This window comes from Mytilus edulis, chromosome 2 (assembly GCF_963676685.1).
Source record: "Mytilus edulis chromosome 2, xbMytEdul2.2, whole genome shotgun sequence".
Classification (NCBI taxonomy): Eukaryota; Metazoa; Mollusca; class Bivalvia; order Mytilida; family Mytilidae; genus Mytilus; species Mytilus edulis.
This window is the reverse complement of record NC_092345.1, coordinates 95,975,639-95,989,985: the sequence shown is the minus strand read 5'-3', so window position 1 is coordinate 95,989,985 and position 14,347 is coordinate 95,975,639. Positions and strand designations below refer to the sequence as shown.

Genomic DNA, 14,347 nt, shown 5'->3' with positions numbered 1-14,347 from the left:
GGGGGTACCCTTCTCCCTTCTCCCTTCTCCCACTCTCTTCTCCTTTCTCCTACCCCTCTTCTTATTTTTTTTTTTTTAATTTACCGGAAAAAAGCGAGATATTTTATTTTTTCATATTTTATTTTTTTCTCCAACTTTTTCTCCTTTCTCCTACCCCCTTTCTCCTTTCTCCTACCCCCTTTTTTCCTGTCTCCCTTACCCCTGTCCTCCCCCTCATCATAGGTACTTGGGGACAGGACAATTTTGTTAGCCTTCCCCTTTTTTTCAAAAATCCGTTTTTGGTTTTTTGTCGAGCCTGCAACTTTTGTTGCAGAAAGCTCGACATAGGGATAGTGTTCCGGTGGCGGCGTTAACTAACTTCTTCAAAGTTTTATATTTTAGAAGGTGGAAGACCTGGATGCTCATACTTTGTATATATAGATGCCTCATGTTACCAAGTTTCCGTCAGTCACATGTCCAATGTCCTTGACCTCATTTTCATGGTTCAGTGACCATTAAAGTTAAGATTTTTATACGACCGCAAAAATTTTAATTTTTCGTCGTATATTGCTATCACGTTGGCGTCGTCCTCGTCGTCCGAATACTTTTAGTTTTCGCACTCTAACTTTAGTAAAGGTGAATAGAAATCTATGAAATTTTAACACAAGGTTTATGTACACAAAAGGAAGGTTGGGATTGATTTTGGGAGTTTTGGTCTCAACATTTTAGGAATTAGGGTTCAAAAAGGGCCCAAATAAGCATTTTCTTGGTTTTTGCACTATTACTTTAGTTTAAGTAAATTGAAATCTATGAAATTTTGACACAAGGTTTATGACCACAAAAGGAAGGTTGGGATTGATTTTGGGAGTTTTGGTTCCAACAGTTTAGGAATTAGGGGCCAAAAAAGGGCCCAAATAAGCATTATTCTTGGTTTTCGTACAATAACTTTAGTATAAGTAAATAGAAATCAATGAAATTTAAACACAAGGTTTATGAACACAAAAGGAAGGTTGGGATTGATTTTGGGAGTTTTGGTCCCAACAGTTTAGAAATTAGGGGCCAAAAAGGGGCCCAAATAAGCATTATTCTTGGTTTTCGCACCATAACTTTAGTATTAGTAAATAGAAATCTATGAAATTTAAACACAAGGTTTATGACCATAAAAGGAAGGTTGGGTTTGATTTTGGGAGTTTTGGTCCCAACAGTTTAGGAATAAGGGGCCCAAAGGGTCCAAAATTGAACTTTGTTTGATTTCATCAAAAATTGAATAATTGGGTTTCTTTGATATGCCAAATCTAACTGTGTATGTAGATTCTTAATTTTTGGTCCCGTTTTCAAATTGGTCTACATTGAAGTCCAAAGGGTCCAAAATTAAACTAAATTTGATTTTAACAAAAATTGAATTCTTGGGCTTTTTTGATATGCTGAATCTAAACATATACTTAGATTTTTGATTATGGGCCCAGTTTTCAAGTTGGTTCAAATCAGGATCCAAAATTATTATATTAAGTATTGTGCAATAGCAAGAAATTTTTAATTGCACAGTATTCAGCAATAGCAAGAAATCTTCAATTGCACAGTATTGTGCAATAGCAAGCAATTTTAAATTGCACAGTATTCAGCAATAGCAAGAAATCTTCAATTTGAATTGAGATCAGTTTTGGAAAAAGGGAAAGGGGGATGTGAAAAAATAATGGGGGGGGGGGGGGTAAATTTTTCTCATTTCAGATTTCATAAATAAAAAGAAAACTTCTTCAAACATTTTTTTGAGAGGATTAATATTCAACAGCATAGTGAATTGCTCAAAGGCAAAAAAAATATTTTAAGTTCATTAGACCACATTCATTCTGTGTCAGAAACCTATGCTGTGTCAACTATTTAATCACAATCCAAATTTAGAGCTGAATCCAGCTTAAATGTTGTGTCCATACTTGCCCAAACTGTTCAGGGTTCAACCTCTGCGGTCGTATATAGCTGCGCCCTGCGAAGTATCTGGTTTGTTATGTGAAATTCTCTCTTATTTTAAGTAATAGGATAACTACATTTGGTATGTGCGTACCTTGCAAGGTGCTCATGCCCGTCATACAGTTTTCACTTGACCTTGACCTCATTTCATGGATCAGTGAACAAGGTTAAGTTTTGGTGTTCAAGTCCATATCTCAGATACTATAAGCAACAGGTCTAGTATATTCGGTATATGGAAGGACTATAAGGTGTACATGTCCAACTGGCAGGTGTCATCTGACCTTGACCTCATTTTCATGGTTCAGTGGTTATAGTTAAGTTTTTGTGTTTTTGTCTGTTTGTCATATACTGTATGCAATAGGTCTACTATATTTGGTGTATGGAATGATTGTAAGGTGTACATATCTAGCTGGTATGTGTCATCTGAACTTGACCTCATTTTCATGGTTCAGTGGTCAGTTAAGTTTTTGAGTTTTGGTCTTTTTATCTAAATACGATGTGCAATTATAAGTCAACTATACTTGGTGTATGGAAATATTTTATGATTTATATGTCAGTCGCTCAGATTGAATTTGACCTTGACCTCATTTTCATGGTTCATTGCTCAGTGTTAAGTTTTTTTTGTTTCGGTCTGGGTTTTTGTCGAGCCTGCAACTTTTGTTGAAAGCTCGACATAGGGATAGTGATCCGGCGGCGGCGGCTACGGCGGCGGCGTTAGCTCACTTCTTAAAAGCTTTATATTTTAGAAGGTGGAAGACCTGGATGCTTCATACTTTGTATATAGATGCTTCATGTTACGAAGTTTCCGTCAGTCACATGTCCAATGTCCTTGACCTCATTTTCATGGTTCAGTGACCACTTGAAAAAAAAGTTCAATTTTTTTGTAATGTTGAATTCTCTCTTATTATAAGTAATAGGATAACTATATTTGATATGTGCGTACCTTGCAAGGTCCTCGTGTCTGTCAGACAGTTTTCACTTGACCTCAACTTCATTTCATGGATCAGTGAACAAGGTTAAGTTTTGGTGGTCAAGTCCATATCTCAGATACTATAAGCAATAGGTCTAGTATATTCGGTGTATTGAAGGACTGTAAGGTGTACATGTCCAACTGGCAGGTGTCATCTGACCTTGACCTCATTTTCATGGTTCAGTGGTTATAGTTAAATTTTTGTGTTTTGGTCTGTTTTTCTCATACCATATGCAATAGGTCTACTATATTTGTTGTATGGAATGATTGTTAAGTGTACATGTCTAACGGGCAGATGTCATGTGACCTTGACCTCATTTTCATGGTTCAGTGGTCAAAGTTAAGTTTTTGAGTTTTGGTCTTTTTATCTAATGCTATATGCCATAGGTCAACTATATTTGGTGTATGGAAATATTTTATGATCTTTATGTCAGTCGAGCAGGTTTTATTTAACCGTGACCTGATTTTCACGGTTCATTGCACAGTGTTAAGTTTTTGTGTTTTGGTCTATTTTTCTTAAACTATAAGTAATGTGTCAACTATATATGTTGTATAGAAGCATTGTTAGCTGTACCTGTCTGCCTGGCATGGTTCATCTGACCTGGACCTCTTTTCCAAGGTTCATTGGTCTTTGTTTAGTTATCTTGGTTAATGTTAAGTTTATGTGACAGTTGTAATAAAGCTTAGCTTTATACTTAGGACTATCAACATAATATCAATGATTAGTATAGAAGACGAGACATTTCAGCGTGTGCACTCTTGTTTTTAAAACTTTAAGCAATAGGTCAACTATATTTGTTTTATGGAAGAATTGTTAGCTGTGCATGTGTGCATGGTTCATCTCACCTTGACTTCATTTTCATGGTTCAGTGGTCAATTTTTAGTTTTCTGGGTTAATGTTAAGTTTATGTTTAAATTGTAATAACGCTTTATATTTGGGACTATCAACATAATATCAACGATTAGTAAAGAAAACGAGACATTTCAGCCTGTGCACTCTTGTTTTTCTATTCATTTTCAGTTATTTTTCGAGTTTTTTTGTATACAGTGTCCACAAATATACTACAAATAACTTAATGCTTTTTACTGAATTCCAAGTTTACTTTTCGCCGCGATCGTAGTTATAGTATATATATGTACATAGTAATATACATAAAACCAGATGCTCCGCAGGGCGTAGCTTTATACGACCGCAGAGGTTGAACCCTGAACAGTTGGGGCAAGTATGGACACAACATTCAAGCTGGATTCAGCTCTAAATTTGGATTGTGATTAAATAGTTGACACAGCATAGGTTTCTGACACAGAATGAATGTGTTCTAATGAACTTAAAAATATTTGTTTTCTCCTAGAGCAATTCACTATGCTGTTGAATATTAATCCTCTCAAAAAAATGTTTGAAGAAATTTTCTTTTTTATTTATGAAATTTCAAATGAGAAAAATTGAACCCAATTTTTTTAATCACATTCCCCTTTCCCTTATTCCAAAACTAATCTCAATTAAAATTTCTAATGGAGTTTGCAACAATAACTACTCATTTAAATACATCATAAAATATTAAGATGTAAAAAAACTGCTTGTTATCACTGAATGGTAAAGATTATTTTAATTTATCAGTTGGTAGTAAAAAGTGAATATACATTGTATATTGTATATAACAAAGATTTAAGTTGATTCTGGACAAAGAAAGATAACTCCAATTAAAAAAAATCTTGCTATTGCACAATATTTTGCAATTAGATATTTCTTGCTTACTATTCTGGACAAAGAAAGATAACTCTAATTAAAAATTTTTTTTTGCTATTTCACAATATTGTGCAATTAGATATTTCTTGCCATTGCACAATACTGTGCAATTGAAAAGACTTGCTATTGCACAATACTTAATATAATAATTTTGGATCCTGATTTGGACCAACTTGAAAACTGGGCCCATAATAAAAAATCTAAGTACATTTTTGGATTCAGCATATCAAAGAACCCCAAGATTTCAATTTTTGTTAAAATCAGACTAAGTTTAATTTTGGACCCTTTGGACTTTAGTGTAGACCAATTTGAAAACAGGACCAAAAATGAAGAATCTACATACACAGTTAGATTTGGTATATCAAAGAACCCCATTTATTCAATTTTTGATGAAATCAAACAAAGTTTAATTTTGGACCCCGATTTAGACCAACTTGAAATCAAGAATCTAAGTACATTTTTAGATTCAGCATATCAAAGAACCTAACTGATTCATTTTTTGTCAAAATCAAACTAAGGTTAATTTTGGACCCTTTGGACCTTAATGTAGACCAATTTGAAAACGGGACCAAAGGTTAAGAATCTACATACACAGTAATGACAGTTAGATTCGGCATATCAAAGAACCCCAATTATTCAATTTTGATGAAATCAAACAAAGTTTAATTTTGGACCCTTTGGGCCCCTTATTCTGTTGGGACCAAAACTCCCAAAATCAATACCAACCTTCCTTTTATGGTCATAAACCTTGTGTTTAAATTTCATAGATTTCTATTTACTTATACTAACGTTATGGTGCGAAAACCAAGAAAAATGCTTATTTGGGTCCCTTTTTGGCCCCTAATTCCTAAACTGTTGGGACCTAAACTCCCAAAATCAATACCAACCTTCCTTTTGTAGTCATTAACATTGTGTTTAAATTTCATTGATTTCTATTTACTTAAACTAAAGTTATTGTGCGAAAACCAAGAATAATGCTTATTTGGGCCCTTTTTTGGCCCCTAATTCCTAAACTGTTGAAACCAAAACTCCCAAAATCAATCCCAACCGTTCTTTTGTGGTCATAAACCTTGTGTCAAAATTTCATAGATTTCTATTAACTTAAACTAAAGTTATAGTGCGAAAACCAAGAAAATGCTTATTTGGGCCCTTTTTGGCCCCTAATTCCTAAAATGTTGGGACCAAAACTCCCAAAATCAATACCAACCTTCCTTTTGTGGTCATAAACCTTGTGTTCAAATTTCATAGATTTCCATTCACTTTTACTAAAGTTAGAGTGCGAAAACTAAAAGTATTCGGACGCAGGACGACGACGACGACGACGACGACGACGACGACGACGACGACGCCGACGCCAACGTGATAGCAATATACGACGAAAATTTTTTCAAATTTTGCGGTCGTATAATAAAAACTAAAAAAAAAAATGATAACGGATTTTGGAAACTAGAGGCTCTAAAGAGCCTGTGTCGTTCACCTTGGTCTATGTGAATATTAAACAAAGGAAGCAGATAGATTCATGACAAAATTGTGTTTTGGTGATGGTGATGTGTTTGTAAATCTTACTTTACTGAACATTCTTGCTGCTTACAATTATCTCTATCTATAATGAACTTGGCCCAGTAGTTTCAGTGGAAAATGTTAGTAAAAATTCACAAATTTTATGAAAATGGTTAAAAATTGACTATAAAGGACAATAACTCCTTAGGGGGTCAATTCACCATTTCAGTCATGTTGAGTTATTTGTACATCTTACTTTGCTGAACATTATTGCTGTTTACAGTTTATCTCTATCTATAATAATATTCAAGATAATAACCAAAAACAGCAAAGTTTCCTCAAAATTACAAATTCAGGGGCAGCAACCCAACAACGGGTTGTCCGATTCATCTGAAAATTTCAGGGCAGATAGATCTTGACCGGATTAACAATTTTACCACTGTCAGGTTTGCTCTAAATGCTTTGGTTTTTGAGTTATAAGCCAAAAACTGAATTTTACAACTATGTTCTATTTTTAGCCATGGAGGCCATCTTGGTTGGATGGCCAGGGTCACCGCACACATTTTTTAAACTAGATACCCCAAAGATGATTGTGCCCAAGTTTGGATTAGTTTGGCCCAGTAGTTTCAGAGGAGAAGATTTTTGTAAAAGATTACTAAGATTTACGAAAAATGGTTAAAAATTGACTATAAAGGGCAATAACTCCTAAAGGGGTCAGCTGACCATTTCAGTCAGGTTGACTTATTTGTAAATCTTACTTTGCTGAACATTATTGCTGTTTACAGTTTGTCTCTATCTATAATAATATTCAAGATAATAACCAAAAACAGTAAAATTTCCTTAAAATTACCAATTCAGGGGCAGCAACCCAACAAGGGGTTGTCCGATTCATCTGACAAATTCAGGGCAGATAGATCTTGACCTGATAAACAATTTTACCTATATAAGATTTGCTCTAAATGCTTTGGTTTTTTGAGTTATAAGCCAAAAACTGCATTTTCCCCATATGTTCTATTTTTAGCCATGGCGGCCATCTTGGTTGGTTGGTCGGGTCACCGGACACATTTTTTTTAAACAAGATACCCTAATGATGATTGTGGCCAGGTTTGGTTTAATTTGGCCCAGCAGTTTCAGAGGAGAAGATTTTTGTAAAAGTTAACGACGACGGACGACGACAACGGACGACGGACGACGGACGCAAAGTGATGGGAAAAGCTTACTTGGCCCTTTGGGCCAGGTGAGCTAAAAAGGGGGAAAGCTTTACAAAAATTGTGTCAAGTACCTATGGGAAAGTCTACATTTCAAAACCGTCACTAATAAATATAGTTTCTAAGAGAATGACAACTTTCCCCTTTGCATGAACTGCTAGTACGCTTAAATTATAATTTCAAATAAATGTTCAATCAATTCGAAAATAGATGCTTTAAACTCAGTCAGAGATATATATTCACTGACTGTGAAGTATGTAAATGAAAAAAGACGCCTGTGTTAAATCTGGTACTTTTGATCATAGATATCAAAGATCATAAGACATAGACATAACTCTAAATATATATACTGAGTTCCCGGCACTATTTTGCTGCTGATCGAGTGGTGATAGTGACCACCAGTATGGAATTAATCTACAATGCACCATATTGTATACGTTTTCAAACAGCTTTTTGTGTGGATTTTTCCAGTGAGTTGTGAGGACTGTCAAGAACAAGGAATTGATGTAACTCATCCAAAAGGTAAAAAATCACTTTAAATTTAAAAACCATTTAACACTGATATAATTATAATATGGTACCTCTTTAATGATCCGAAAACAATTTTGAATTTCACACAGTAAAAATAATAGATGATGTTTAATAGAAAATCTTTATTGGGTTTGTTTAAGCAGTTTAAGGCATCATCGGCATTCCCTTAAACTCAGTGTAATACGATTTCAGACAAGAAAATTACAAGGCCACTAATGATGATGTCTGCTTAGTAGCTCTAGTTGATTGATTGATGTTTAGCGTCACGTCATTCTAGAAACATCATCTGAGCTATGTCTATATTCTCCAGTGCTTCATGAATTAAATGACCGACATAGTCAGGTGATCTTTAATAATTAATTATTGTTTAAATGAAATAAATTGTAGTGAAGGTAGTTATAAAAAACCATAAAGCATTACAATATAACCGAATGAATCGTGAAAATTTAAATGATTCTCTATAGTTGTGTTCAGTAGAACAATGAAAGAAAATGGTTCATTAGAGAAAGCATTAAAAGCTCTCTAGTAACGTAAGCCGTACTGAAGTTTGTATATCAGGGGAATTATTAAATCCGAATATTAATCATATATAATAATTTAATCCTAAATATTTTTGTTGAACATAAACATCACGTACATGTATTACTTGTGAGGGAAACCATTGCTTCTAAAGTTAGGAACTAATTTTTTGTAGAAAAATGTGATTTTTAAAAAAGAATAGCCAGCCGTACTAGATATTAAACCAACATGTCGGCAGTCGAAGTGTCTCGGCAGGTAAGTTTTTTTTCATGATTATAGTTTCATATACATCATATATTATTTTTTTTAGACATACTAATACTCATTTCATATATGGTAACACCAACATTTTCCTCTCGTTTAATTTTTCTTATATTTACATCATTCAAAAGGTAGGGGTCCATGCATCATCTGCCAAAGTCTTAATGAAATTCAGCGTTTCATTTTATGTTTAGAATATATTGAATATGACCAGTTTTTGGGTACTCTAAAAAAAACCAGTAGAAAACACTAGTAGGTAAAAATCATTGTGTGTTTTTGCACGTTTTTCTGATTTTTCATTAACCAAAGGATATTTTGTAGTGTTGTACACCAATGAGACCGAAATATAAAAGCACGATAAAAACTATAAAAGACACGTATAAAGGTAAACGTGCAGTTTTCAACAACTTTTACAGACAAATGACTGTCTGGGTCATTTGGGCGCATTTTACGATTTTTACGCGCGCAATTATAACGATAATGTGCGAAAATACAATGCACTAAGTGAATTAACGTCCCGATTGTAGACAAATGGTGAATAGATTTAGCAAAGTCTATCAAATTTCTGTTATAAAAACCAACTTGTTTTAGTGGACGAAAATACTTAGCTAGAAAGAAAAAAATCTAGTGATATGCCTGACTTATGTACATTGACCTATGCCGGAGGTAAACTAGTCCTTTATTATGAAAAACTTCTAAATTATCAAGAAACCAAGGTTCAAACTGTCTCATTCAAAGTTTACCTTATTTGAACAATTTTCTCTGTAGTCCAAATAGTCACATATATCCTCTCGTATTCAGTTAATTATAAATCCATGCAGTTTTGAGTGCATACGTTCGGGCTGAAGGTAAAAAATTGCTTCGGAGTTTTTCCCATCACTTGGCGTCCGTCGTCCGTCGTCGTCGTCGTCGTCCGTCGTCGTTAACTTTTACACAAATTTTCTCCTCTGAAACTACAGGCACAAATTTAACCAAACTTAGCCACAATCATCACTATGGTATCTAGTTTAAAAAATGTGTCCGGTGACCTGGCCAACCAAGCAAGATGGCCGACATGGCTAAAAATAGAACATAGGGGTAAAATGTAGATTTTGGCTTATAACTCTGAAACCAAAGCATTTAGATCAAATCTGACATGGGGGTAAAGTTGTTTGTCAGGTCAAGATCCATCTGCCCTGAAATTTTCACAAATTTAACCAAACTTGTCAACAATCAATATTATGGTATCTAGTTTAAAAAATATGTCCGATGACCCCGCCCGCGAACCAAGATGGCGAACATGACTAAAATAGTACATAGGGTAAAATGCAGTTTTTTGCTCATATCTCTCAAACCAAAGCATTTAGAGCAAATCTGCTATGAATAAAATTCTTCATTAGGTCAATCTATCTGCTCTGAAATTTTCAGACAAATCGGACAACTTGTTGTTGGGTTGCTGCCCCTGAATTGGTAATTTTAGCTTTTGGTTATTATCTTGAATATTATTATAGATAGAGATAAACTATAAACAGTGATATTGTCAATGAAAGTAAGAGCTACAAATAAGTCAAAATGATTAAAGTGGTCAATTGACCTCTTAAGGAGTTTTTGCTCTTTATAGTCAATTTTTTACAATTTTCATGAATTGTGATAAATTTTTGTAAATTTTACAAAATATTTTCCTCTGTCACTTCTGGGCCAAGTTCATTATAGGTAAAGATAATTGTTAGCAGCAAGATTGTTCAGTAAAGTAAGATCTACAAACGCATCACCAACACCAAAACACAATTTTGTCATGAATCCTGTGTTTAAAATGCACATAGGGTCTTTGCATCGGAACTAAACACATTTATTCAAAAACCAGTTGTTGGCATGACACGGGTTATGTTCTTTTCATATATGTTATGATGGTATGATACTAAACCCGTAACGGGAAGGATTGTGCCTGATGTTCATATGATGAAATCATAATCTTTCAGTCAGTTTAATTGAAGTCTGGAGCTGGCATGTCAGTTAACTGCTAGTAGTCTGTTGTTATTTATGTATTATTGTCATTTTGTTTATTTTCTTTGGTTACATCTTCTGACATCAGACTCGGACTTCTCTTGAACTGAATTTTAAATGTGCGTATTGTTATGCGTTTACTTTTCTACATTGGCTAGAGGTATAGGGGGAGGGTTGAGATCTCACAAACATGTTTAACCCCGCCGCATTTTTTGCGCCTGTCCCAAGTCAGGAGCCTCTGGCCTTTGTTAGTCTTGTATTATTTTAATTTTAGTTTCTTGTGTACAATTTGGAAATTAGTATGGCGTTTATTATCAATGAACTAGTATATATTTGTTTAGGGACCAGCTGAAGGACGCCTCCGGGTGCGGGAATTTCTCGCTACATTGAAGACCTGTTGGTGACCTTCTGCTGTTGTTTTTTTCAATGGTCGGGTTGTTGTCTCTTTGGCACATTCCCCATTTCCATTCTCAATTTTATTTTACATAGACCAAGGTGAGCGACACAGGCTGTTTAGAGCCTCTAGTTGATTTTTTACCTCGAACATTGAAAAAAGGTACAAAATGATAGATTGAAAAAAAAACCTACCCCCTTTTTTATTTTACATTAAGTTCAAAACAATAAAAGCGGTACGGTAAAAAATAGCAAGCACTATTGTTTGAAAGAATAATCACACATCAACCTTCAATGCTCATACAAAATACAAACCTTGTAAAACTTTAATTAATATCAGCTATTTTACTTTCTAGTTTTGTCAAATTTGGCTGGTTTTATTTTTGGCCAAAATCGAGGAAAAATTATAGCAATGTTTAAATTATATAAACGACTCGAACATTAAAACAAAAAATGCAAAATGCAATAATTCGTCAAAAGTCATGGGTGAAAGTACATGTTCAATTGGAATGAAAGACGTGTCTTCAAACAAGGGCAGATAAATCCAATTGCCAATCAAAATATTAAAGTTGTCAAATCCTATAGAAAATCGAATGTAAATTAAAGAGTATATATATCACGACATTAAGCCATATTTCAACAATTGTTTATATTTCGATGAATAACAATGATATTCATCTCTTTGTATGACTTTTGAAGGCATTTTGATACAAAATGTCAGATTAACATAATTTTGTAAAAGTAAGTACCGACAAAAATGAATTAAATTGTATCAGAAATATATAGCTTTACATCCAAAATAGTGTTGATACTGGTACCGGATATTCTACCAATACATTTGAGGAATTTAAACTAAAATTATCTAAAATTTGTGAAGTTGCGTATTTGGGTTCCCTCATGCATTTAGTATTTCGTGACCTGTTTAGAAATATACATCCTCAAAGTTCATACAAGGACTCAAGAACTTTTTGAAAATGGCCTGAGTATGAAAAACAGTCAGGGGGAATTAACAAGGTCCAAAAAAGAATTACCACTATTAACATCGGCTTTAGTTTAAGTAAAAAAAGACCCAACATATAATGCTTCGTTTGATATATTGAAAGATATAAAGAACAACAAAAATAAGATTCTCAATGATGCAATCGAAGGTCTATTTTTGATAAAAAGAAAAAAAAATCCCGTGCAACATATGCAATACTGGAAAAAGTTGACTAATCGAAATTGAAATTCTATATAGTTATTTGAAATTAGCAATTTAAATTATTAAGATTAATTAATACATAATCTTCGATGCAAATATTTACCAAAAATAGCAACGACGTAACCATATATCAGTATAGTCTTTTTATTATTCAATATTTCATTTATAGTCGATTTAACGTATTCAGTTACTTTTTTTTCATTTTTTTAGAAGAGGCTAATTTCTAATATTGCCTTTGTCTTCATACTTTATTTTGATTTTTACTAACTAGAATGGACAATAATGTTTGGTCAATAATATTAAGCCATAGTAGGTCAACGTATATAAGTTTAGCTTCTTATGCAATTTTTAAAAGAATCGTATTAATTCCCAATTGGTATTTAATCATTTAAAATTTAATCTTAAGAATCAGATATAGATTGTTTTATTCTTTTAGTGACCAAAATAAATATGTAACCAACTTAACCATATATCTATAACATTTACTTTGTATCCTCTGTGGCTAAAGTAACATGCTCGACACTTGATCATATAACGTTTTTAAATGACAAGTCTAAAGAATTTAGTAATATTTTCACTTGATTTTGAAAAAAAATCTGTATTTGTCTTAGGTCACTTGCCTGTATGCACCAATATCAAACGTCCACAGAAATATTAATAACTCCTAATTAGCTTAAAAAAAATGAAATCTCGTTTTACATATCGTTGATTCAAAAATCATTGGGAATTATTGCCAAATGTAATAACAACCACGTGTAATATACCTTTTAAATTTCACAAATTAATGTATGGCCATAAAAGTGCGAGGTTTGGCATGCCACAAAACCAGGTTCAACCCACCATTTTTTCCTTTAAAAATGCCCTGTACCAAGTCAGGAATATGGTCATTGTTATATTATAGTTCGTTTCTGTGTGTAAATTACATTATAACGTTGTGTCGTTTGTTTTCTCTTATTTTTGAGTGTAAATTCACATTGCGATAAGACGTGTCACGGTACTTGTCTATCCCAAATTCATGTATTTGGTTTTGATGTTATATATATATGTTATATTTGTTATTCTCGTGGGATTTTGTCTATATGTGTTACATTTTAGTGTTATGTCGTTGTTCTCCTCTTATATTTAATGCGTTTCCCTCGGTTTTAGTTTGTTATCCCGATTTTGTTTTTTGTCCATGGATTTATGAGTTTTGAACAGCGGTATACTACTGTTGCCTTTATTTAAGACATATGGAGAATTAAAAAAAATATCGTAACGTTATTGCATTTCATAAAATTGTACATATTTACTGAGAGGTGAAAATATAAATTATGTAACTTAAGAACTAGTAATGAAAAAATATACAATTACCGTCATATAAATTTCAATCTTTTGTCTGTAATATTAAACTAAATCACATACTATTATTTCTTAAATTGGTAACAATAAATCTACAGAAAGATGTTGAAACTGTCGACCATGCACCATATACGGTATACAGACTGTTAAACTTATCTGAAAGGCTTAAGGACCTTATCCGACTCATCAATATCACATGTAGAGTCCCCAACAGAACTTTTTTATAACATTTCTACCCGTAACCTATGTTTAGATATGTTCCTCTGTATCGACTGAAAAATATTAGTACACGTCGGCGACAGTGGCATACTTTTTTACATACAGATCCCTATGTTTGTCACAAGAGATAGGAAAATAATTAGTCTTGTAGTGACTGGCTGGTTCATAAGTTTTTGTTTCAGTTAAGCAAGACCAATTTTAAATCTTGAGTCACAAAAGAAGGATGAAAAAGACAAACCAATTATGAGGTAAAATGTAATGATCATATAACAAAGTCACAACCTAGAGAGAGTCGTGGTGTAGTCGTGGTGTAGTGGTAAGTGCATTGAGACTAACATAAACGTTCATGACTAGTAGGGATGAGCACTCGCAAATGCGTTTAAACCCATCACTATCTCTATAGGCGAGCGCCGATTTGAGAAAAAGCCTCTCGTTAAGGTTTTTAATGCACCTATCTAACACACACCTTATTTTGGTATCATTTGAAAGAAAAACTTCTAGAGCATACGATTTGGGTGGTCGTCAAAGTTCCC

General features: G+C 33.5%; 1 protein-coding gene across 2 annotated transcripts in view; it reads left to right on the top strand.

Annotated features, from left to right (window-relative positions):
- Window positions 1–8,381: 8,381 nt before the first annotated feature.
- The window catches only part of LOC139513560 (DNA ligase 1-like), a 31,004-nt gene continuing 25,038 nt past the window's right edge, over window positions 8,382–14,347 (top strand). Inside the window, exon 1 of one of the 2 annotated variants that reach the window (XM_071302187.1) lies at window positions 8,382–8,674. In XM_071302187.1, the coding sequence (XP_071158288.1) occupies window positions 8,648–8,674 (27 nt within the window). In that variant the 5' untranslated portion in view covers window positions 8,382–8,647. The remainder of the gene's footprint in view (window positions 8,675–14,347) is intronic. The other variant, XM_071302189.1, reaches the window with a different exon arrangement.